General features: G+C 31.7%; 1 protein-coding gene across 1 annotated transcript in view; it reads right to left on the bottom strand.

Moving 5' to 3' along the window:
- LOC108723102 (octopamine receptor beta-1R) overlaps nucleotides 1-11,303 on the bottom strand; it is a 58,318-nt gene extending 47,015 nt beyond the window's left edge. The window contains 2 exon segments of the mRNA XM_018448595.1: nucleotides 10,331-10,520; nucleotides 10,522-11,303. Of these exon segments, the coding sequence (XP_018304097.1) occupies nucleotides 10,331-10,520; nucleotides 10,522-10,993 (662 nt within the window). The 5' untranslated portion in view covers nucleotides 10,994-11,303.
- Nucleotides 11,304-27,943: the final 16,640 nt, after the last annotated feature.

Here is a 27,943-nt window from a genome sequence, read left to right as displayed (position 1 = left end):
TTAAAAAGAGAACAATCATTTACCTGAAACACTTGCCTTAAAACCCAAAGATAAATTTTTACATCAATCATTGTCTTATGCAAATGCTAATTAATCCACAAAACATAACGTAAAATCTACAATAATTTATTTATCAGACTTTAAAATATAAGAAGTAGAATTATTCACAGTCACAATTATTTCGTAATAAAGTTAAACATTTTTATAACATAAAGCGAAACTGGCCAGCCTTGACAATACAATTTGATCAGTAAAGGCATGCGTTACGATGTATGCAAGGTCGCTGCGTATCGTATTGTCATTCGAATAGCGACAGTCAAATCGGCAAGTGCACGCTCCGCATGTCACGGCATTACCCATCGAAACACGATTATTTCCTACGAACAATTAGCCCGATTGTCAGCACTTGCGGTTTATTAACTCCCGCGATTGACAACTTATTGACTATTTCTATCAAAGTAAATATCTCGCACGATTTATCCGTTTCACTTGCAAATGGAAGCGATACAAAAATGGGAATTATAAGATATTATTTCATAAATTGAATGATTGAAGTAATGAAAAACTGTAAAAGTAATAATCGTTTATTAATAATACCTATATTTTATTGAATTTGTATATTCGAATTTTTTTCTTATTATTCTCGTGATCATCTTTCGATAGGATCACAACGTATATAATACAACGATTTTATTGAAGTATTTAAAAACTTAATTAGATATATAGGTCTAAAAATAATTTTGTTTTTAACTAAATTTTTAGATACTTCAGCAAACTGCACGTGTGATTAACATCACAGAAATACCATGCAATATAGCGGATTATTTTATTGTGATGATTAATTAGGCGGATTGTAATTGACTATACTTTCGGAAATCTTTCTAAATTTCTTGTAATGAAATCTCACTCTAAGAGAGTGAAAATATGGTCATTTTTGGAGAAGAGTGAAAATATTTCACTTTTTAATTAACTCTAAAAGAATGAAATTTCAAAAAGAGTAAAAATTATCACTCTTTTTTAAAAAGTGAAATATTTTCATTCTTCTTTAAAAATGGTATTTCCACTCTCTTGCTTAGAGTGAGATTTCACTCCAAGAAATTTAGAGAGATCATACAATGAAATGAGTGAGTTTGATAAAAGAAGGAGACACATCATCGTTTCGATTGTTATGTATCGTAATTGCATATAGTAATTTAAATAAAAGCTAAAGACAGTTTGAAAATATAAGTTCTTTCAAAAAATTAATTAGTATGTCGCAACTTTGTAAAAAGATATATAAAGTAAAACAGAATTAATTCCTGTTGCTTTATTAAAATACTGAATTCGACAAGAACAATTTGGAACGTCAATGAAATTTCAGCGAAGAGTTTCTCGTCTGCCACAAAGCAAATTGTCTACCGTAGTTTCCGCGTCGTGATCAAGCTGTGATATCGTGCGCCCTGTCGCCGTAATCACGACGGTCACCATAGAGGCCTAATGGATCTTTTGATCATTGCCACTAGACACGTGACCCGCAAACCGCGCTACGTTGGCCTGCACGAGAAATTCAATAGCTCCAAGATCGATCAACTTGCGAGAGGACACTGTAGTAATTACCATACACGCAAACGTACAAAATGTCACGAAAAGGAAAATATCCCAAAACGTGCAAAAAATATGACACATAAATAATGTATTACCTCAAAACTTTGTCTTCCCAAGATATTTAAAAGCGAACATTTGAAAATATAAGTATCTAAAAAATATAAAGCCTACATAATGCATCATATTTTTCTCGTCATATTTTCCCAATTATTCGGGAATATGTTTGTGTGTGTCGAAATGTTTTTTTTAATAAGACATAATTTCGCTTTCGATTTCGAGATATCTAATCCTTGTCCAAAAAATCACAAATTCACGTGTTCATTTGGATTCAATATAAATAAATCCGCTTATCGATATTGAATTCTCGAGGGTAACCTTCGAAACGAGCTCGTTAAAGAAAATCCGGCTTGCTTTGAAAGAACTTTCTGACCACGTAAAAGTCAGCTTCCATCTCGTGTTTCTCGTATATTTCACATTACGCTTCATCTGTCATCAGCATCTTCTTGGAAAATGACATTGTGTAGAAAGTCCTCAAACTCCCCTTTTCCTTTATTTCTTTTCTACATCGAGTTTTCACTACAATATTACTGTAAATGGTGACGAATGGACGTCACATGACGATCAACGACGTACATATAACGATAAGGAAGAAAAACGAGGCCGTTTCCGTCTCTCAGTGAAAAATTACAATCCTAAGTCGTCTCAGCGAGAAATTTCGATTTTTCGAAATAATCGTCGACGACAGAAGAAAAATTTGATTCCATAAATACAATTGTTTTAGTCAAATGTTCTAGCTCCCTGACGAAAATAATTCAAGTTGTTTTATTCCACAATATAGTCGTAAGCTTGCATACAATTTGCATATTATTACATTTCTGATGAACAAAGACTAAAATAATTATTATAATATTGGAGAAACAAGATAATGCTCAGATAAATCGTTTCACTCAAATTTGAGCAGCAAAACTACATATTCAAACTTTATATTTACATTTTCGCGCATTTATAAGACATTTATGTTATTTCTAAGACACCCGTTATATCGACGTATTTTCTAGTAATCAATACACGCATGCGTGTGCGTGTAGGCGTTAATGACATTATAGTTTTAATATATTACGATTGACGTATATAGAAATTTTGTCTATTTTTCAAATGGATCTTTTCTTAGCGAGATAAAACGTATTTTTAATTAAATAAAAGAGTTTTATTTGTCAACTTTATAAAAATAAAATTTAAGTAATGATATTATAATCACAAATTTAACTAAATTTTTAAACTTTAGCTTTAACTTTAAAAAAAATGTTTGCTGCATTACGTATTGCATTTCGCAAAATTATACAAATTATGTTCATTTCTTCGTATCTTCAAATCTAGAAGAGTTATATAAGATATTCTATTTCTGATAAATCTCACTTCGTACATATGTCACTCAAATGAAGATATTGTGACACAGTTTTGCTCTTAGTTCTCGCTCGTTCCCTCTTGGAGAGAATCGTTGAAATGACGTGCATTTCAAAATTATCTGACTGGGGGATAATGACGTCGGTTAGTGCACGATATAGTGCTCGATATCGCGAAGAATAGGAGGCTTCTTGCTTCGGGATGGGTTTTGTGGACCCTGCTGAAACGGCGAATAACCCATGAATCACCGCCATCAACATCGCGAGCGAGATATCTGCTGAGAACCGTAGCTTATATCCAGTCCTTTGTCGATGTTAAATTGTTCCACCGCGTGAGATTTCTTTCGGATGAAATACCTCATACATCCAAGTTATCTTATCATTAAGAACTATACACACAATAGTCTCTCCAATCCGAAATATATTTATAAAATTATTAATATTTCAAATAATAAAATTGACTCAAATGTAAATTTTTCAAATTTCAAATTATAATTTCAAATTATAATTATAATTTATATTTATATTGTATTCATAATAAAATGAGCTTTAATAGCCTTTATAATAATCTTGAATTAAAATTACGAGTTTTATTTATTCAGTACTTGCAGATAAATTCTTTTTTACAAATAACATTACTCACTCTCTCTTTTTCATGCTTTTTTTTTTATAAAAGAAGACGTAAAATGTTTTACAAGACTTCGTAATAACGCTTGCAATGGGAAATTGATTATCACAATGCGCAACGTATAGACAATTTTATGAATGCCTTTTGATTAAAAAAATCTACAGAGCACTGAACCGATTATTTTTCTCCCGTTAACGAGCAAACAATAAATACAATATCAATAGATTCATTAATGAATTCGCGAAAATGTTATCCATGAAATCCGGATATTTTTTATTATCTCCAAATAATGAATATAAGTAAAATAACATTTAAAAAATAATAGAATGGAGTGTGAATGTGTGGAACAATAAAATAAAAGAGTAACGAAATTGTAAAAACAAACAAAAATCAAAACAACATAAGAATTTTCACAATAGGTATATAAAATAAAAGAGGAGTAATATGATATTAAAAAATAATAGAATAAAATAAAAATTTGATTGAAAAATATGCAAAACATATTTAATCGAATAAATATTTTAAAATGAGAGATATTTACGAGCAATAATTGCAAGTGATAACGTCATATCTTTTGTCAAAACAAGTAAATGGGAGTATAAAAAAAAGTTTTTCACATCTTCTTTGTGCTTTTCTCTATTGAATGACATAAAAAATCTTGAAATCTTCAGCCAGACTAAAAACTATTATACAAAACTATATTAGAGTGTAAAGTGACATTAAAGGACCTTATTAAAATGATAAAAATATCTCGTAAAAATTTAATTTTTTCTACAGAAAAATTACGATATATTTATATAACTTTTGTATATGCTCTACAATTTAAAAATTATTCGCTTTCTGTAAAACCTTGTTATTTGTCAAATAAAATACTCTTACATATAATTGTATTTAAATTAATAGAAATTTAATAATACTGGTAAATATAATAAAAAGAGGAAAATTAAAATGCTAATAAAATATTACATAAAATTTATACTTTATTTAACTAAAATAATTTAAATAATAAAAATTAATACAATAATAACAAGTTAAATATTAAATTTTCAAAAATGATCAAATATTCTAAATGGAGTTTTTCGCGATTCTTTCTAGTGTGAAATAGAATTAACTTATGAAAGAAACGGCGAACGATGAAATGACATTGAATGAGACTTTAAACTTCACTTCTAAAGAATTAAACGTTGAAGAGAGAGAAAGAGCGGTCCGAGAGAAAAAGAGTTCAAAAAAACGAGGAACTTCTGCCCCTATTTTGCACTGCATACAAAACATACGAAACTTCGTTTTAGAAACTTTATTAGGGATCCGTTACCCCCCTCCCCTCCCTCCCTCCCTCTCCCTTCTCTCTCAACAATGAATAAAATAGAATGAAAAGGGATGCAAGAAGTGTGGAGCCAGAAAATCAGCTGCTAAAAAGTCACCGTCGCCATCTTCCCGAACGACATGTTGATGTCGAGATCGGCGATTTCTTTTGTTATTCCGTATTTCTACAGAAGTTTCAACGAGTAGATCTTTGGTAGATCCTCCTTCGAGGAGATGTTGACAGTGCGAAACGAATAAACTCTGGGGCGTCGCAAGAATCGCATGAATAAAAAATTTGCGGATTTCTTAGGGGAACTCCGAATGGACTGACGAATAAGAAATAGAGTATTGATAGCGGAATATCGATGCGCTGTCTCGAGCATCAAAGGTGTCCTAAGAGTATCAGAGAAGGAGCATGAAGGGTAGATGGGAGTGTCACTGATACGAAGGACTACACGGGAAACTCTGTCAAGAGTGTCTTGATCCGAATTCTGATTTCGGGATTGATTTGGCACGAAATCCACCGCTCTCAGCAATTCAATTCATATGATTGTTATTCGATAAAATAGATACTGATACAGAGGATCATTTCTTGATAAAACAGCGGAAGCGCAAACGCTTTATTATATTGTATAAAAAATTTTATTTACTTGTAAAAGTTTTATTCTCTCTCTCTCTCTCTCTCTCTCTCTCTCTCATAATTAATTTCATTTCTTTTAAACAGAAGAGAGTATTAAGTATTATTTCTTTATTAACTTTTTTAATTAATTACAACATATTGAACTTCATTTTTTTAACTAATAATACATTTAAAAAACAATTAATTAAAAAAATTAATTTTTTTATATCTTACATATGACTTTTCTTGTACAATATATGAACTATAATTTAAGAAATAAAAATAAAATATATAGAAATACAATAAATGTTTTATATTTTATTTATATTGTTTATATATGTTTGTTATATATGTCATTTTTTACTATCTTTATTAAGATAATTTTTTAATAATGAAACTACGGCAGTTGCAACTTGTGTAAATTTTTCTCGCGCTGCATTTTGTTAAACTTTAAAGTCGAATTAGGCATCGCTTGCATAACTTCAATCACCTTCATGCATTTAAATTGCCTGTCTGAGCATGTTCGCACGTGTTAACACATGTTCGGTTCTCCCTACGCATATACATACAAATCGCCCTCATTTTATTGTTATATTTGTTATATATCTTCAACAAAGATATACTAGCATCATTTTTGGTTACAATATTTCTAAAAGAATATGAAATGTAAAAGAATTTGAAGAATATGTTGAAAAGAGAATTTAAATCTTTTATGTATTTTACATATTTATATCATTTAGAATGTTGAATATACATAGAATATCTCGACATTATTGAATATCTTTTCCAAATTTAAAACCGATTTTTCTTTGAAGAAAAGATTGACATATTTATTATTTTTTAAATTAAACAATCCATTATTCATAAATACCAATTCAAGAAAAAAAATAAAAAAGCTTTTAATTTAAAAATCTAATTAAATTAAAAAATGTTTTTTATTAAATTAATTAATTAAAAATAAACCCGAATTCTAAATTGAAAGAAATGATTCCAACTAAGAGAAAACAAAAGATTTTGAAATAAAAGAGAACGAATCAATGTCATACTTTGTGTCGAAAAAATTGGAAATCTTAATAATTTATCTCGATTTGAATTGTGATTTTTTCCCATATCATCATATTTCCATTATGTGTGATTTCTGAGGTTAATTATTCAAACACACTACCGTGTTCAGACTTACGGTCTCTCAAGTTTAATTGTACGAATAATTGGACGCCGTATATACATGGCCGTGTAAAAGCCAATGACAGTCAGAGAGGTTGCGTCGACATGGGACGAGTTCGATTGCGAGAAAACCGAAGCATTTCTTGACAAAGAAGAATCTCTTGAGCGTAAACTGGAACGCGAAATTATTCTTAAGCTAACAAGAATACAGTTAGGTTGTTCATTAAAGCCTTGCCTCGTGCAATCAGAGCTTTCTTGCGAATTTAGGAATGGGAACGGAACTAGGAACCGATCAATCAGTAACGTATTAGACGCCAGAATTGCACTCGTTAAAGTAAAATTTAAGTGCATGTACATATATAACTCACAAAACTGTTCAACACTTTAAAATTTTCAGAAAAGTTTTAGTTAAAAATATATTAACTTTTAAAAAGTAGAGGATATATTATTTATAATCTTTTTAATAATTATAAAAATAAATATTTTATTTTGTATGTACTCATATTCTGTTGTTTCTATTGCACAAAAAATTTCATAAAATTTTTTAAATATTTAAATATACATATATATGCATTTATATCATGGATTGGATTTTTAATTAATATATTTGAATAAAATGATTTTTTATTTGAAGCCAATAAAAATTTAAAATATGTAGTTTTTAACTTTACTTTATATTCATTTTGTTTTATTTATTTAAATTGTTTATAAATAAAATTCCATTTTGTTATTAAAGTTTAAAATAGCAGGATAGCAAAATAAAAAAATTCTTTTGCATTTTACGAAATAATTTCTGCTCATTTCAAACTGAAGATTTTTTATGTAAATTTTATCATTCGAGATTACAAATTTTTCGGTACTTCTTCGCCACAAATTTAAATTTTAGATATATTCAAACTGAATAATTTCAAAACAAAACAAACTGCAGAAAATTTGCGAACATTCAAATAAAATGTTTTATTTGGTCTATATTTATGACATTTTGTAAATATCACGTTGTATGTATCTACATTGTTTCCAAAACCGTTACAATATACTGCAAACATGTTGCACACGTTCGTAAACCAAATGTGGCTTTCCAGCTCGCCAGTCACAATCGATTTTGCGAAATTTACGGCGCGTTCCCGCAAAAGCGAGACACAAAACTGATACTCGTCTCTCAACGCGACGCTGAGCGATATCAGTTTTGGCACCGCATCCAGAACTGGTCCAGATTGAAATCGTCAGTAGACAAGACAATCCCGCTTCGAAGATTACAGCTCGCGATGGTATTGAAAATGTCAGAGTCGCTTAGCGTAAATTTAATGTGCTGACCAACATGACTTTGATTTCGTGCTAAATACAATATAATATTGTAATGATATTGTCACGATAATCTGTTGACATTTTGATCATTACATTACGTGTATAAATGACACCTTTAATAATAAAATTAGATTTGAAATTAAATTTAAAATGTAATTATATCTTTGTTGAAATTTTTTTTTATTTGCGCTTACATCATCAAATGAATAATGTAAAAACCATATATAATTTTCATTTTAAAATTGACATTTTGCGAACCACGTCGCAGTCTCAGCGACTCCTTTAACATTTGCGAACACAGTAGATTCGAAAGCGACATGAAATTTCCATTTTATTCCGTTCACATTTTTCTATTGTCACAAAATGGAACGAAATGTCTAGCACTTTGCATTTATTTACATCACTATCACACAACTAAAAGTTTTGTGGTACAATTTAAATCCAGATTACGAAAGTCTAAATTTTATTTTTAAATTTAAGTCATCTCTAACTGACTTTTTAATCAACCATATAAAGCTCTTATTCAAAAAATCTTTAATAGAATTGGAAACTGTTCATTAGAGCAACAGATTTATTTTATCATTCATAAAAATATCAAAGCATTAATAATTATTAAAATACCAAATTGGATAAATGTTACTTCAAAAGTTTGATATTTAAAGAACACAAATGAATTGAATATTCAGATACATTTCACTTTGATACTTATTGCTAAATAGACGTTACTTAAATTCCAGGTATTTACGCAACTTTTACATTAAAAATCAATCAATGCTTAATCATCGAATCTTTCGAATTTTTATGAACTTATTAAATTAAAATAGAATTAAAATTAAAAGTTTGCTACACTATATTTCGATTATTAAATCACAATTCTATACTTCGACGTTTCGGTGATTCCTTTGGCAGCTAATATAGCAAATTCGAGGGCAACGCAAAATTTCCATTTTATTGTGCGTTTGCATTTCCCGTTGGCGTTTATAAACGGACAGGGTGTCTCGGTAGCGTATTCAAAGTGCGACGGAGTGACGTGTGTTCACGAAGCGCGACGTGGTCCGCGTTATTATATAAAGAGCGGACACGCGACGTACCACGGATATGTAATTTATGAAAATACAGAAAACTTTGCAGCAAGGTCGCGCAAAATGCGAGCCGAGAGCCACATCGATCGAACGTGGAAAACTAAAGCGAAGATAGCATCGCTCACGACAAAAATAACTGTTGGAAAGTGTTATTTTTATTAGCAATCAGTCTCTTACGTTTGTGATTCAATTTTACTTCGATAAAACGTAGATCATATTTTCCAAATAAAATTGAAATTTACGAAATGTGAAATTACACAATTTTAGAACAATGAAACAACAGTCGATCGTGTGTTACGTGGAAACGTTATTACTAATATAATATTATATTATTATTATCATAATATATTAAAATTTTGTTGAAGAAAAAGAGGGATTTAAAGCTTGTAATGACGCACAATACGGGAACAAATGGTGAAGCATTATTTCGGAATACTTTTTTTTCTTTTCTCTCTCCCTCTTGAAAAGTACATTTGTTGTTAGTCCACTTGTCTCTACCTTCTTTCGCGCCTTTTATCCTAATTGGACATTCAAGAACAGCACGAAGCTTTCGGGAACATCTTTTGGATAGAACCGGAATTCTTTTGGAAGAAACTAATGGCAAGTATTCTCTCTCCTTTCTTTCCTTTTTCCTCTTCCAAATATAAAAATTTCTTGGAGATTTAAGAGCCATGTATCGCTCAACCATTTTAACAACACGCTAACAACCTCACTATGATATATCTTTATATTAAATTATTTGGCAACGGATAAAGCAGCCTTTGAGAAAGCAGCTAATATGACAAACGAGCGATATTTCAAATGTACACCTCGTTCGTCAAATTATATTATTTACGTAACGTAGCAGAAAATATAAGTTCATATTCCGCGTATAACAAGATATTTAGGATTAGACAAATTTAGATGATTTTTCTATGAGATAAAACATTGATTTATGTTCTTTTTTTCTACGTTTATATAATACACGATAATAAATTTTATTTGTCATTTTTATATCAATTTCTAGTTTTTATATTATATTATACTTATGGCGATAAAAAAAATTTTATTAATGATGAATTGTGTTAAAATACAATAAGAGTATAATCTTTCGTCTCTCACACTCCACGTATTAATATTAATTAGAAGTTCATATAAAAATAAGAGTGCATTGACTGAAGATATTAATTTTCTGAAGATTTTAATTAATCAGGATTTAAAATTTCATTCATAATAATTACAAGACATTAAAAAAACGACTCACCGGTACAACATGCGCTCCTGACGATCGGCCTCGCGATAAATCTTGTAGTACATCGCGATCATGATTATCCCTGGTACCCAGAAGCTCACACTGGAACTAACGACAGCATAGAACTTGTTGACTTGGAACACACACACATCCGGATAATTCCTTCTGTATTCGAGATGCTCGTTCGTGGTATACCATCCTGCTCAATCTCACGTTTGTCATGATTAACGGATAGTCCAGTGGTTGGACGATCGCATAATATCTATCGACGCTGATGCAGCAAAGGTGAAGGATGCTGACGGTGCTGAAGAAGACGTCCAATGAATTCCACACATCGCACATGAAATACCCGAATAACCAACGTCCAAAAAGTTCCACGGAAGCGTTGAACGTCATGGCGAACAACGCCACTAACATATCCGCCAAGGCCAGCGAAACTACGAAGTAATTGGTGATTACCCGGAGCTTGCGGTGTCTCATGACAGAGACGATGACCAATAAATTGCCGAGGAGAGCACAAAGGATGATGAATATCATAATGAAAGCTTTTAAAGATAACAAGAGGACATACTCGATATCGTGATGGTTTTTGCTGATGTTTCGCTGACCGGTGTCGAGAAGAAAAGTGCTCGGTAGATTCGCGGAGTTGTTCAGATCCGTCTCGTTAAAACCCATCTTGAGGAACTGAAGTTTTTCTCACGTTTCAACTGGCGACCGTCTTTCGACGACTTTTCTCTCGTCTTCTTTTGCTTCTTCCTTGATATGGCTGACGTGCAATCGATCCATTTACAAAAGTCAAGTTATGGTTTCGCCTAGGCGAAGTTGAAGATCTCGAAATTCTTAATTTACAATATCAAGATGATTTATTTAGAGTGTTTCGTGACTCACTTGTCAATAAGGTCCAAAAGAAAATTAGGCGAGAATACATTTCGGAAAATAAGCTTCGTTGAACTGCTTGGATAAATTGGTACTTGAGCTTCTAGACGTTTCGTATACTTGAGTTTTCTTGAGCTAATGATTGTCCGCTTCTATAAGTTCTTGCGATCATAATCATAATTGTAGATTTCTTTTCTTATATTTTGCTGCTATTATTATTTTATATAATTGTAGTTATAATTTTTTCCGAATTCCGACGTTCAAATGGAATTTTCATGCAGCATATTTTTCATAGATTTGAGTCTTCATGCAACGATAACCTGTGAACAAAATATGCACAAATATACGTAAAAAACGAAATAAATAATGCAACAATTTTAAATGTATGCAAGAGTCTTACATATTTACAAATCTTGTGTATCTACAGGTGTGTGTCTTGATTTGTGTAAGAAAATTATTTATTACTTATATTTATATTCGCAAAACATCGCAATGTGAAATATGATTTAAATTAGTAGTTCTAAATTAAAATGTACGTAGATTAATAATATTGCACAACACTGATTTTGTACAAGATATAATAGTGAATTTTTTTATTTTTTATGTATGAATTTTAAAAATAATCTCAAAGATTATCTATAATATTTGAAAGTAATTTTATTCAAATTTGATGAATATTTCAAATCGACAAAAAATAACTTACAATTAGTTAGGTATTTTAGTGATTTTCAATTTTAATAATTGATTGTTAGGAGAAACTCATTTTTGCTTGTTCTATTTAGCGTGTTAATATAACTTTAATAAAGTTAGTTAATTAAAAATTAATTAACTATTTCTATTGTTAAAGAACGCAATTCTATATTTATTCCATACAACAACAATACATTATTAAAGATAATTAAAGTTAATTACAATTTGTCTATTACTCATAGTATGACATTTCAGTGATATCATTGTTGATAAAAACATGTTATTCGCTTACACTTTGCAGTAATATAACTCTTCATCAAAGTCGGTTAATTAAAAATTGGTAAACGTTTGGTATCTGGAAATTCCAATAGTTTTATTGTTGAAAGAACTACGTTTCACGTCGCCGCATTCTCGTTTATTCGGGTAATAATACAGTTTTTTAAGACTAATTAAAAGATAATCAATATTTATAAAAACGTGATATTTATATCCTCATAATACTGTTATTAAAATTTCAAGCTTATTCTTTTTGATATATCACAATAATACAACTTTATTAAAGTCGATTTTTTTAATATAATAAATAAACGATGTCATTATTAAAATAAACATTTGGTAAATATTTAGTATAACAGACCACCCTCCGATGACCTTGACCTTAACATATGTTGTCAAGGTCATGCATGACCTTCAAAGGTTTTAGCCCGCGGCCATTTTTCGTTAAAAAGTTATTAACAAAGAAAGTTTGAAAAAATAAGCATTATTTCTGCATTATTTCTGTCATATATGCAATACTAAATACTATTTTACATAGATTCTGACTTTCAATACGAAGCGACTCTCACCCCCTTCTCCCCTGCAACGGGGCGTACGACTCTCACCTCTGACTTTCCCCCCCTTCTCTCTGCAAAGGGACGCGCGACTCTCATCTCTGACTCTCACCTCTAACTCTCACCCCTCTCACCCCTCTCCCCTCTACAAAGGGGCGCACGATGGATTTCAGTAAGCCATATGAACACTTCATGTCATCTATTGATACACATATACTGATTTCTCCGTTCCACTTTTCCCTTTGCTTCGAGATAATTCCTGCTTATTGCGCGAAGCAAAATCCACTGTATATAAAAATGTATATTAAATTATAAGGGCGCAGATAACTTTGCAGGGGAGAAGAAATGGTGAGAGTCGAAGGTGAAAGTCATACGCTCCTTTACAGGAGAGAGGGGGGGGGTGAGAGTTGAAGGTGATAGAGTCGTGCGCCCCTTTGCAGGGGGAAAGGGTAGAGGAGAGTCGCAGAAATAATGCTTATTTTTTCAAACTTTCTTTGTTAATAACTTTTTAACGAAGGACGACCGCAGGTTAAAACCTTCTGAAGGTTACTCGGGATCATGACCTTGATAACATATGTTAAGGTCAAGATGATCGGAGGATGGTCCATCATACTAAATATTTACCAAACATTTATAGACATTTGAATGATATAATTTTATTAATTACAATTTAATTATTAATTGGGAATTTTAATTCAAATTTTATTAATTTATATTTATTTATCCAAGAAAGTAAAAGATAACAATAAGAATTTCACCAATATATTAAACTAATTTTACAAATTTACAAGTTCAGTTAAGTTAAAAGTGATGAAGTTTGAATTTTAACATTTCGCGATCTAATTAAAATTTAAATTTGCAATATTTGAATTGTATTTAGAATTTAACTAATGTAAATATACTAACGTATTTGCCACTGAATAAATCGTCGTAAATATTCCAAATAATTTGAATTATCCACAGTCCATGTATTTAAATGTATTCCGGCAATGTACGAGCACATAATCCGCATTAAAAGGCCGTTGATTTACCACAGGAATATGCTTGTATGTTCTATCGAAATTGGATTTACACGAGGATTCGCGCGAGGTGCACGCAGATAATAAGTCGTGACAATACGATCTAATGCTAAAGCTATATATGTATGTCGGTCATAATAGAAACAACAAACATAAATTAACACGCGGCCGAACATACTAGTCGTAAAACGCCTAAACGCTATTTGAAGTTCTCACAATTTAGAATTTAATCGTTACTACGTCGTCCCGTGGAAATTTAATTACTATGAACGATATATAAATAAATAAATAAACGCTTTGTATTTAATAAATAAATATTTTAAAGATACGTAGATAGCGATAGAAAACATAATGTTTAATAAATGAATACGATAAATAGAAATATGTTATCGAAAATGTATCATTCTATTCATATAATACGATGATAATAATTATTGTAGATATGTTCTTCTTACTAACGTCAACATGTCTTCGAAATAGATAGAAGATCTATTCGTTTCAAAAATATAGTTCTATAAATAAGGTCATTCGTTTTAGTTGCACTCTCCATTACTTATACTTCTACAGTTATACTCATCTATGTCATTTTATATGCAGAGGGTAGAAGAAAGCATCTAAAACGAACAATTCTTACGACCAAACGTGAGAAAATCCTTTATCGCGCCGAATCGGATTGAAATATGTAGGATGATGGATTATATATTATTGACGTTTCTTGCAACGCCGCATTAAGAAATTTACCTCTCTAAGGAATTCCGATTCCACCGGCTGTTCTATCTATTTCGGTACAGGCCAGATTAAAATCGGACGCAATATTTATTTGCGACCGTAACATGAAATATTTCTTTCGATATTTATAGATCTATCCGATACAGAGTGTCCTAGATCTGTGGCGAGTTTTCATCCATGAATTTTTCAAATAAATTGTCGACTTATCTATAATTATAGGTATGTTAAAGATGAGTTGTTCATTTTTAACAGATTAAACATTTATCAATCAATATTCTAATTTAAAATGTATTTTTAATTTTAATTTTTGAAATTCAATTTTTGAAAAATCATTACAATTAAAGAATTAATAAACAAATTTTTTCAGTCAAGGTCAAGGTCATTGGAGAAGGCACCCTTTTCTTATAATAAATAATAATGAATAATAAACCAAATTATTTAATGATATAATAATTATATATTTAATCAAATAATATATATTCTTGTCAAGTATTTTATACGAATGAGGGAGAATGGAAGGAATTGCGCAAACAGGGATAAATGCGAACGATACTATTGAAGTACATTAGAGTAGTGATAACCACTTACTTCTCGCATCCAGTGATAGTCCAATATACGCTTATTGCCATACTATAACACATGACCATGGAACGCACAAGCCGTTTAAGGTAATTATCATTACATATCTTCGATGTTTTTGATGTAGAGGAGAGAAAAAGGGAATTGCAAATCTAATATATCTAAGGGAAAAGATAAATAAAGCCAACGATTATTTATCAATTATGGAAATCTTTTATATATATATATATATAATTCACAGAATATTCTCGCAATTTCCTATTTTCTACATCTAAAATATCGGAAATATGTAATGGTAATTATCTTAAACGGCTTGTACGTTCTATGGCCATGCGTTACCTATAGTGAGACACAAATTGTAAGCATATATCATTGGATGTGAGAAGTGTAAATTACGGTTATTATTATTCTATACTGCAATAGTATATACGTTCGCGCGCAATTCTTCATTCTCCTTTTTTCATATAAAACATTTATATAATAATATATTTTATTTGATTAAATAATTATACATATTATTTGATTAAATAAAACATATTTTTACATATAATTATAAATATATCATAAATTATACTTAATTATTGTTTATTATATTCATTATATGTTATCAGTAAAATTACAACTTAAAAATTCAAAACCAGATTGGGCATTACTCCGCGTGGCAACGGGTAAGTCCAAATGGCAAAAAAGGATTGTTTTTTATTTAAAACTATAAACCCGTATTCAAAGCACGCTTTTGCGATGTATTTATTTAGCATATAATTCATATTACATATACCACAGAATGTCAAACATAAAAGCGCGTATTTATCGATAAAAGTTCTGAACAAACCATAATAATGTATCTATTGATAATATATGAACGTTAATTATTAGTTTTAAGCCAAATAAATGGAGTATCTCCTTTGAATAAAATCTCTCTGTATTTAACTCTTTTTTCTTGTGTTTGCAGTTTTCCTATCCTTACCTACTTTTCTAGATTATTGCTAGATTGATTTTTACTTGTTTACAAAAATAGAGAGAAGAATGCTAATATGTTTTTAAAAAACTTTACTTTAAACTTTTACATTGCTTAAAAATAAAATTACGGACTTCTAGGTTCTAAAATTGAATATGGAATAACCTGTATGAAAGATGTACGATATATAAAATTTTCATTTGCGACGTATGGTTGGACTAATCATATTCGTGAAATGCGCGAAATGTCGCCGCTGAAATTCCAGAACTGTCCTGAAAAATTCAGCGACAGTCAACGACAATCTCGATGAAAAAAAAGAGAAAAAAAGTTTCGCGAAGTTGTATGCGGACACTCGCTTCATCGCGTGATGATGAAAATTTCGCGATGGTGGAAAAGTTGATTTACGAATAATCTTTCTCACGTGAGAAAAATCGCTTGGCTTGTTATTAGCCTGACTAATAATTTTCCGGAACACGAAACGTGTAATGTAATCGTTACCGTAGAGTAATTACCTAAATCACGATTGAATTTGAATACAATTTACGCTACACTTTTTTTACAATCATATCTTGCCGATTAATATTAATATCATACATTTCTAAAATTGTACGAATTATATTTATCTAATTATATCTTTTATTATCATCGCTTTTTTATTTTAGTATATATGTATATATTATATTGTATATTAGATAATATTTTATATATTCTTGCATTTAAATTATATTTATATTATATATATACAATATTTCATTTTTTAATTTTATCTTCATATATTTAGATACTAGTTATAATTTTAAATTAAGTTGTTAATTGTAATATATTTTGATAAATATATTTTTCGGTATTTACAAATAGAAATAGTGTTAATAAATAAATTTTGCTAAAAACTTTTAATATATTTTTAATAAGAAATATGTAAAATGTTTATTAAAAATTGTAACTCGATCGCAAAAAGTATTTATTTATTTAATATAAAACTTAAATATTAAATATATCATTTTTAATATTATTAAATATTTAAAAAAATAAATAATATTAATACGTAAGGCAAACATACATTTCTATATTTCTTTATTATACTTCTTTATTGTAAAAAAGATAATACAAAATACGTAGATATTATTTTATGTATGCATTATACATTGCAAAATCAACCGCGCGTTTTTTTTATATCTTCAGAAAAGTACGGAGAGAATAATTTGAAAGGCGAACAATCACTAAGAATTAATAAGATCTGGTAGCTTTGAAGGTAGAGTGAAGATTCCGCAATACGAAACACGAAAGGAAAATGAACGTACGTCGACTCGTAAAGCCGGCTTACTTCACTCCGTTTCACTTCTCGTCGGCTTAAGCGCGTAGATGTTCCACTAGTGCGAACATAAAGTATTGCCGTCGCCGTCATGTCCGTACTTGCCACGAAATACGAGAACGAAACATGAGTAAGACATGCGCGCAGGTCTGGCAAAATACGAGGCGTCATTTGTAAATCGCGATTTCTGTTAACACGACGATTTTTCGTCGCAAACCGAGAAAGCGTGCAAGTAAATCACATCCTCTACATGGACCATGGAATTATTCAGAATGGATTCCAATCGGAATTATTCATTACCTAGATTTCTATTGTGTTTTCTAGGGAAAACGAAATAATTCCGATGGGAATCCATTCCGACTTGTTGTCCATCATAGGCCCTGGCTTATTGCGTCGCTATCGATTTCAACCCTTACAGAAATTCAATTTAATACTAGTAATTACATTATTTGATTTATTACAGTATTTGAACAACGGTGCTTTTAATACTGAAAATAAATGATTAAAACACTCCTTCTAGTATTAATAATTTCTGTAAGGGAATGGGAAAGAGCGAGTATCGAACAATCTAAACGACAACACGCGAAATTGACCTAAGAAGAAAAGGAACGCAAGAACGCTCTATCGCACGTGCGAATGCGTATGTAGATATGATTCTATGTACTCTAGTTACGTACGTTACGTATAACTTGATCTTGCAATATATACTCATACGTATTCCTCCTCACGTTGAATCAAACGATGTTCCGCTGGCGTAACTACAGAGAACACCGTCGTCGCCATCGGCGTCACTGCCATTTCCATTGCGATTGTACCACGTCGCGAAATAGGAACGCGAAACACGAGTACGGAATACAAGACATCGTTCGCGATCCGTGATTTACATTTCCGCGGCACGATGCCACGGAATATTCCGGATTCTCGCGTCGAAAGGAGACGCGCGCGTTCCCCCGCCATCTTCAATGCTAACTGCGGTGATGCGGTGTCGACTTCACAGCGGATATCGAGCAACTTGAACTGCGCGGCGTGCGGCGTGAAGTTGACCTCGAAACGAAGGATAAATTAAAATATTCCACCGCGAGTGCAAATATAAAGACGCGGTTCTATTATATCCCATTCTATAACCTCATTTTGTTATGCATAGATTATGTATCAGACTCCTAGGATTTCCTGAAAACGGATCAACTTTCCACGTCAGATTAAACGTATAGATGTTTCACTGATTATAGAGGTAGGTACGTCACAATCGCAAGCATTCTCATTTTTACGTTAATTATTCCCGTAATGCGAATGCGAAATATGAATAATACAAAATACGAGAGCGAAATACGAAACATCATCCACGAATTGCAATTTTCGTTTCTGCGATGCAATGCCACGTAATATCTCGGATTCTCATATTAAGCATCGCGAGGACCATCTGCGTTTCGCATCATCTTTGATGCGAATTGTATCGTTGATTTTAGCGCGATGTGAACTGATTCAAAATGATGTATGGCGTTCAAAGGAATAAAAATGTTTCATATAAATACAATGTTTAAAAAACTAAGTACACATATAGTATATGTACATATAAAGCTATATTATTATTATTAATTTGTATACTTTTTATATTATATATATTTTGTATTCGTATATGTATATATATTTCATATAATACATATTTTGTGTAATGATTTATTCTCTATAATTCTATATTCTAGAAATTATATCTTTTATCGATTTTTCATCATTTTTGAATGTAAAATTATCTATCTTACATCGGGCAAAAATAGCTGCAAAGTTTACGTGATATTTTGCAGTAAATCGAACGGAAATTCTAAGGATCTTCGAAATCGAAGGAAGGCGAATCTTATAGAGTTCACGAATAAAAAACGGTCAATCGCGTGTGGTACGCAACTTTATTCAAATGACTATAATAAGATTCGCGAGTATGGAAATTTACAACCAAATCTTCGTGTAGAACGTGGCCGAAGTCTCGTAATAAGAAATTGCAGAAATGAATAATGCACGATGAGAACTTGGAAAGTTTACGTGAATTTTAAAGCAAAAACTCGTTAAAAAGTCGAAACCATGTTAAATGGCTTCGTGATATTTCTGTCAGAAGTCATCGTCAAACATGTGTAAAATTATATTTTTCTAACAGCATAATACAAATATGTTGATGTAAATAATATTGCATATAAGAAGAAAGATTGAGATTAAATAGAAATATGCAACAAAATGCTCGGAAATATCGTGTAATTTCATCTTTTATATTAAGCTTTTATATTAAGTTTACTAGAATTTGAATATTTTATTACATTTAATACAGTATTGTTAAAGTAATTAAATTCATATCTATTGATATTTATATTAGCACATCATATAATTAATATATATTATCTAATAAAATTAATATATACGATAATTATATTATGTAAAGAGAGAATATGTCTAATTATATAATATAGTACATTCTTTAATATACAATGTATCATAAATATTCGAGTCATATTTGCAACTCTATCCACGATATAGGGTCACTGACACTCGTAACGACACTGACTATCGTAATCTCGTCGCGTGTCTTGATCTAGACGAGAAGCTTCATAACGTTAGAGTAGTTCTATTCTGCGCTTACGTAGAATTCTCGCTTCTATTATTACATTTAGTTTGCTATTTACCAATACAGTATCTACCTATCTACCATACGAACATTCGAGCGTGTATCGTACGTATACGTACGTTAATCAGATCGTGGAAAGGTGTCGCAATATGCGACACCTTTGACAACCGCGCGACACTGTAACCTTATGAAAATTTCAAAGGCGAATTGATTTCCTTGAAGCATACGTAATTTAGCCACACGTTGTGCTTCGTAAAATTATATTTTCCAATAAATTAAAATTTTACAGTTTTATATACATATATACTTATATATATATATATATGTATATATATGGGGCGTTCTCTGTTAAATCGACCACCCCCCTGCCTATTTCAATTTTTGAGATAAAATTCTTTAAAAGAGTTTAAAATTTTCCTTAAAATGTCTATTTTTCGCTGTCATATGGCGTTTTTGAAAATTCAAAATAGCGGACCCAAAATGGCGACTGGAATGAAAAAAGACATTGGAAAAATTAATGATATCGTGAATGAACGTGCACGATGTGATGTAGAGGTGATCTGATCCATGTGAGTGCGTGCGTGCGTGCGCGCGCGTGTCAAATCGAATTACGTTGAAATCAATCCTTTAACACGATATCCACTGGTTATCAAGACATTTGCGTACAAAATTTCAAATTATAATTTGATCATTCTCTTCCCGAGAAAGTACGTTGCGAAAAAAATCTACAGTACACTGAAAAAAAATATAGTCAATTTTAATAAATATTTAGTTCAATACGGCCAACTAAACATTTACTTACAGTAAATAAATATTTGTTCAGTAAAAAGAATGATTGTTAAATCAAATTAATGTTTCTTGTATCAAATAAATATATCTTTATATTTAATAAATATTTAGTTGGCAGTATTGAACTAAATATTTGTTAAAATTGACTATATTTTTTTTCAGTGTAGGAGTATTATTGTGCGTTAAAAACAATTTAGAATTTCCACAGGATAATAATATGATAATTTAATAAGTGTGGAAGCTTTATATTACCTTATAAGAAATACTACTAATTTTCGAGCTAAGGTAAAGACATAATAGACACGCTAAAGGCATTACAGGATTGGGATCGTGAAGGTATTTTAGGTCGCGTACGATGTAAACAGTTGGCATTCCAATAGCACTTGCGACCATCCTGAGTCACGATATCAAGCCTCACAGATCTTTCGGTATAAATGTAACCAATATATTATTGTTCTTTATAAAGTGACATTTAATTGTTTTGAAAAATTGTGATTCAAATACTATTTCTGCATATTTAGATGATTCATTGTGTTATAAAAATTTAATAAAAATCTTGTTCGGTTTTGTCTTGCATTAGAATTTCATAATTTATTTATTATTTCAATTATTTCCTATCTTATATCTAAAATAAAAAATGTCAGCTACATCTCATACAGATAGATGTGTAAATTCGTTTAAGAAACGAGGTGAAAAAGGACATGTTGGTAAAGATTAATGAATGATATCAAAATTCCTTTTAGACAAATATTCTAATATACCGCCCGGTTCTAAAATTTGTTCTACTTGTAGAAAAAAAAATCGGGCTGAATTAAAAAATGCTAATACGTCTTTAGATGAATCTAATGATTGTGGTACAAACATAGAATATGACGGAAGCTCATTAGCAATGAATATTGATAATTCAAAGATTTCCCACGATGGTGGCGATAACCATCGATCACCTAGAGAAATTGAACTGGAAGAAATGCTCGATGGTCTTAAACAAAAATTTTCCAGCTTGAAATGCAATGATCCTTTGGATGCGAATTCTTATTTGCTCCGTCATCTTGGAGTGCAAGAAAGATAGCAGAAGAATTTGGTGCATCTCGATATTTGGCAGAAAAATCTAAAGAATTGAAATCTAACTATGGCGTGTTAGCTGAAACTACTGCAAGAATTAAGAAAGGTTTACCGCAAATTACTGTTGATAAAATAATCGAGTTTTACAATAGTGACATATAAATAGCAGGCTAATGCCTGGAATAAAGAATGTTTTTTCTTTGGTAATTGACAGTGAACGGAAAATGATGCAGAAACGTCTTTTATTGTTCAATTTAAAAGAGCATGCTTTATTTAAAGAATCCAATCCAAATCTATGATGTTGGCTTTAGTACATTTACTAAACTTAATAACCTAGAAATTGCATACTTGCTGGAGCTTCTGGATTGTGCAAACACACTCCGTTTGTGTTTGCACAATCCACGAAAATGTCAAATTGATGATCAATGCAATTAATATATGAAAATTAACAGAAAATATAGACAAACCACTTTCCAATTATAAAGATTGTTTGAATGAAATTATGTGTAAGGAACCGAATCCTGATTGCTACCTTGATAAATGTAATCAATGCCCAGGTACTATCGAGCTTTCTACAAAGCTAGCTAAACTATTGAACGATTCATGCATTTCTTGTGTACAATATTCTTTATGGATTGGAACCGATCAACTCTGTTAATGCAACAATTGAAAGTTGATGAGTTCATAAACGAGCTATGCAACAAGTTACAAATTCTGAAACCTCATTCATTTATCGCCAAACAACAAGCTTTTTATTTCGGAAAGAAAAGGAAATCTTCGTGCAAGTAAAGAACTAATTGTAATGTTTGACTTTTCCGAAAACTACTCGTATGTTTGTCAAGATGCCTCACAAGTCTTTCACTTTAACAATGATCAGTTGCACTGTGTTTCCTGTATATTATTATAAAAAAAATTCCGAATTAAAACACAAAAGTAACATATTTTTATCAGAGAGTTTGAAACACGACACCGCTGCCGTTTACACTGTACAAACATTATTAATTCCAGAAATAAAAAAAGATGTCAAAAATCTTGAAAAAATAATATACATGACTGAAGGGCGAAACAGCACTTTAAAAATAAATTTCAAATTGCTAACTTAGTTCATCATGAAGAAGATTTTAATGTTTAAGCAGAGTGGCATTATAGTGCCACTGCGCATGGTAAAAGTGGTTATGGCATCGGTGCTACGTTTAAAAGAGAAGCATTTAGAGCAAGTCTTGTTGCTAAACCACAGGACGCAATATTAATACCTCAAATTCTTTTTAATTGGGCTAGAAAACATTTCAAGAACATAAGGGTTTTTTATTTTAAGAAAACTGATCATGAGAAGATAAGAGATTTGAAGCTGCGCAGTCTATTCCGCAAATTCTTAAGAATCATGGATTTATACTTGCGGGCGAAAATAAAGTATTAATCAAAAGGTATTCCAATGATATAAATGGAACACTATGGTAGTTACGGGGAAGAAAGTAAAGGATAAAAAATTAAAAAATAAATTCTATTGTACATCCATCCACACAGACACACGCGTTCGCGCTCGCGCACACTCGACACACAAACGCGCGCGCGCACACACGTGAGAGGCAAGGGGACTCACGCGAATCAAGCCACTCCAAATGTGAGAGGTAAGGGGACTCACGTAAATCAAGCAGCCCAAAGGGAAAAGCCCTGTCACACGCACGCACACGGATCAGGGCCTTTATTCTTGAAAAGAAACGTATACGTAAAACTAGGGAAATACAATAGTATACGTTTCTTTTCAAGAATAGGAGCCCAGACCTCTACATCACATCGTGCACGTTTATTCACGATATCATTAATTTTTCCAATGTCTTTTTTCATTCCAATTTCCATTTTGGGTCCGCCATTTTGAATTTTCAAAAACGCCATACGGCATCAAAAAGTAGACAAGGAATTTTCAAGGAAAATTTTAAGCCCTTTTAAAAAATTTTATCTTAAAAATTGAAATAGGCAGAGAGGGGACGGCCGATTTAACAGAGAACTCCCCATGTATGTATGTATGTATATATTAAAATGTATAATAGTTTTAAAAAATAATTTCGTTAATTTATTTTTTCAATTTTTCTAAATTATTTGCATAATTTAATGATAGTTTTAACTGTGAAGCAAATATATGGCAAATTATAACTGGAGTTCAGACAGAAGTGTGTGCGACAGAATTTTATATTATATAATTTTACGCGCTAAATTAATAATCAACATATACAATTACGAATTTTAAAAGTCATAATGGACAAAGCAAAAAATGTTTTAATTATAATTTGGACTGTAATTTAGTAGGGCATGACCTAAAGTTACGCATAATTTATTTGGTAATTATTAATTTGATGTATAAAATTAAAAATAACATTTAATTCCTATCAAATTAAAATTAAAGATAAAATTCTGCGTTAAATTTTACTTTGATATTAAAACTTATAAATGAAAAATGAGATTTTTAGATCAAGGAGATGAGTTTTACTACACGGTGAATGAATAAAGTAAACTGCAACTGTTTATTCCTGGCAGCTAAAATATAATGAAAATAGCCATATAAACAATAATGAGTTTCAAGGTAGAGGCGGCTCTCACATTTATGTCAGCCACATCGAAAATCGATCGGCACGCATGGAATGAACGCGACGCGATTGTTTCCAGTTGGCATCTAGCAGAAAATTTCAACATTTCACGAAATAATTCAATTCATTGCACATGCGTTTGCTCTCTCCTGCATTACACGTAATATGTACGTTTGATGTATCCGTAAAAAAGTTTCAATTATCGCCGATAGCAATTTGAAAATTCATCCGAATGTCAGAGTCGCGGCATAATACGTGAGTTTGAAGGAAGTATTTGTATGAAGCGATATTGCATTTAACAATGCATCTAAAATTAATTCGATGCCAAGAAATATAAAAGAATATAAAATTCTGTTAAATATTCATTAAACGATCACTCCTATTCGTTTTTTGAATATTTAAGATACATTTCTTACGACGGAAAAAATATACGAATAGTCGAATACATATTATATATCTGAATTTGCGAATTTGTGAATTGTTATTAATATTTTTTCGTCAGAAATGCAAATACTCAGTCTTCTTTATACGATATTGATTCCAGAGACTCGAAAATATATGCACAAACTGTTCGTGTGTCTCATAATTAAATGTAGATTTATCTATGACGTTTCGCAAAACTTAGTGCAATTATACTAAATATTAACTCAGTAATGCATTCGCATTTATATTTATGTTGTCAAATTAATTGGCGTTACCATCATCATCGGATAAAGCATTCGTTTGGTGGATCATGCGATCGCAAAGATAAGCACTGCGTATTAGCTAAAGCCAAATAAGTAAGCAAACATACTTGTATCGTATCTCGAAGATAAACAAACATCCAATACGCTCGTATCTCATGGATATTTCAGCTATATGGAAGAGTCAATATATATATCAAAGTGTCTTACCTTCCTTAGGTGCCTTCGTTCCTCGATCGAGTAACTCCTGTTTGCCGTAAGAAAGTCAATTTGCAATATTTCAATTTTGACAATTTCTTCGACACATGAAATTAATGTCACAATGTTTTTCACATTAATTAATAGAGATTTCCAGTGATGGCATCTTCATTGGCTAGACATTCGACACTTTTCAATCGTTTATTACCATTTCTTTAATCATTATATTAACTGTTTCCCCAATTATTCGAAATTATTTAATCACATTCTGCTGTTTGTTAAGAAAGTAAAGTTCCTTGTCTTTAATGTAAGATTCGTGAGAAAACGAGACATTGTGCGATATATACTTGATTTCATTATGAGCTTATGTTATGTTGAACGAGTGTATTTGATTTGGCTTAGTGCAAACACGCGGCCGCGAGTCAGTAAATTGACAGCTAGTTTCGTTTACTCTGCAACCGCGCATATATGCTAATTTTGTCGTATTTTTTCTGATTGTTAGAAGATTGCAAAACCGCATTAACCATTTCACCACCAAGTGTCTATAGCATCATAATTTATTTAGCAGATTATCTATATGACAGCATTGTATCCATATAACAATAGCTTAAATTAAAATCACAATATTACATTGATAACAGAGGGGCCAATAATTATCTCATCATTTTGATTTTATATCGAAGATTCCTCTTGTTATTCTATTATCTTAATTTATATTATTCTACTTGAGGAATAAATAACATTATAAGATACATCGACAGATAGCATAATAAGAAAAAAATAATTTTGACGAGAAAAATAATAGTTCCTTACATAAATAATATTAAGTAATTTTTCTTACATGAATTCAAAGATAAATAATATTAAGAAAAATAATTTTGTCCAATCGTGATCGTTTCTTTTCTAGAAGTATTTCGATAGTGAAAGTGTTAATTATTATGCTTAATAGTATGAGAAATTATGTCTATATGACTACCCGCGTTATCATTTTGAAATGAAAACTGAAACGTTACTATGCTGTAGTTGACACATCTGAAATTATCAGAGATGGTAAGCGCAGATAACGTACCGCGTATAATCGTACCGATAGTCCGCATAATTACAAGATACCTCTATCAAATGCCATTGTTACAACATGTATATTAATGCTGTTAACCTAAGCTATCAACCTCAATTAATTTGAAAATATTATTGAACAGAGATAACTGTTAGTATCCCCGAAAGGACACTTTCGGGCACCTTTCCAACGAGAGTGATAAATTTCAGTGATCTACGTGAATAATCGTGTAAGATCGCCAATATGTGTTAACAGGAAATAGCTACCTCCTTCACGTAAACACTTAAAGCATTGTTATCTCGAGATTTTGCACACTGTTACACCTCGTAACACTCGCACACTATCGCGAAGATCGCACAAAACACGTGGTCGACAGGATCGTCGAAGATATAGGGTTTATCTTCTCGAATGTCCGCTAACTGTGTACTTTACCTCGTCACAGTATAAACAGGATCTCGTAGCCCTCATCCGTTGTCTCGGCTACCAGCAGAAAGGATGACTAAAATTCGATAGTTTTAAAGGAGGAAAGACGACGTATTACTCTCTTTCTCTCCCTTTCTTTATCAAAGTGTTCTATAGCTGCTATATACCCGACGGCTAGTGTTCTACAGCTGCTAGATATCACACAATATTGGGAGTAGTAACAATTGATCACCGATTATAAGTGCCGAGTGCACACGAAGCGATGAAAACCGTCCCGTGAAAGAAATGATTGACGAATTGTTCGTTTCGATTAAACAGAGAGAAACTCTTCAGCTGAACGGTATGAAGTGATCTTTTTCAGCTTGGATAACTTTGAATTTTTCATTTGAAAGCTGCTATGATTGCCAATAGAGAATTGTTAAATTTAACAATTCAGTTAATAAAATCCACTTGGAAAAAACCCAAGACGCGATAGATGAACGTCATGATGTCTAGCAGATTGAAGTTCTTATGAAAATCAAAGTTGGATCATCAATCTTGAATATCTCGGATAGAAACATTTTCGGGATCCAATAAATGTTACGGTGTTCCAAGAGAAGGTCGAAGTCTCTCAACCTTGAGCTGAGACATCTTTCAAACTCGGTAACTCATAATATCATGATGTTCACAGAAACAGTAAATTGGAATTGGACTTTCCACCGTCATTGATCTTGCCAGCAGAAACCACATCTGGGATACGAAATACCTCCATTTTAGCACTCAGCACCACGTATTACTCTCGCGAGAAAGTGTAATGCCACTTTTTTATTTTCTCTTTTCTTTGCGTGCAATTAAGGACCTCCATCTCTGGATCCTCCGCCACGTGTTACATTGCGGACGTTATTCAGATCCACGTCCGTGAGAGACGCGTATCCCCCGCTTTGTTTACATGATGGAAGAAGTTACAAATATGTATCCAGGGTAGTTCGAGGGAGCGACTGAACCGCACGATACGAGATAGCCAACGTTATTGTGGCTCACACGGCTCGCGAGGCCGCAGTGAACTGTGGGTGGTCGCTTCAGAGAGGCTTTCCCGCTTTCCACCAGCGACGCACCACCGCGCCACCCTGTCTCTACCTCTCTCTCACCCTCACCGCCACTCTCACCCTTTCCACATCAGACAGCATAGCAACTTCCACCTTCAGCCAAATCTCTCCATCGTTACCCCGGCTTTCTCTCTCTCTCTCTCTC

The sequence above is a fragment of the Mycetomoellerius zeteki genome, unplaced genomic scaffold (assembly GCF_001594055.1).
Source record: "Mycetomoellerius zeteki isolate Tzet28-1 unplaced genomic scaffold, Tzet1.0 scaffold223, whole genome shotgun sequence".
NCBI classification, from domain to species: Eukaryota; Metazoa; Arthropoda; class Insecta; order Hymenoptera; family Formicidae; genus Mycetomoellerius; species Mycetomoellerius zeteki.
Note: the sequence above shows the minus strand (reverse complement) of the source record. Positions and strands in the feature narration are given on the sequence as shown.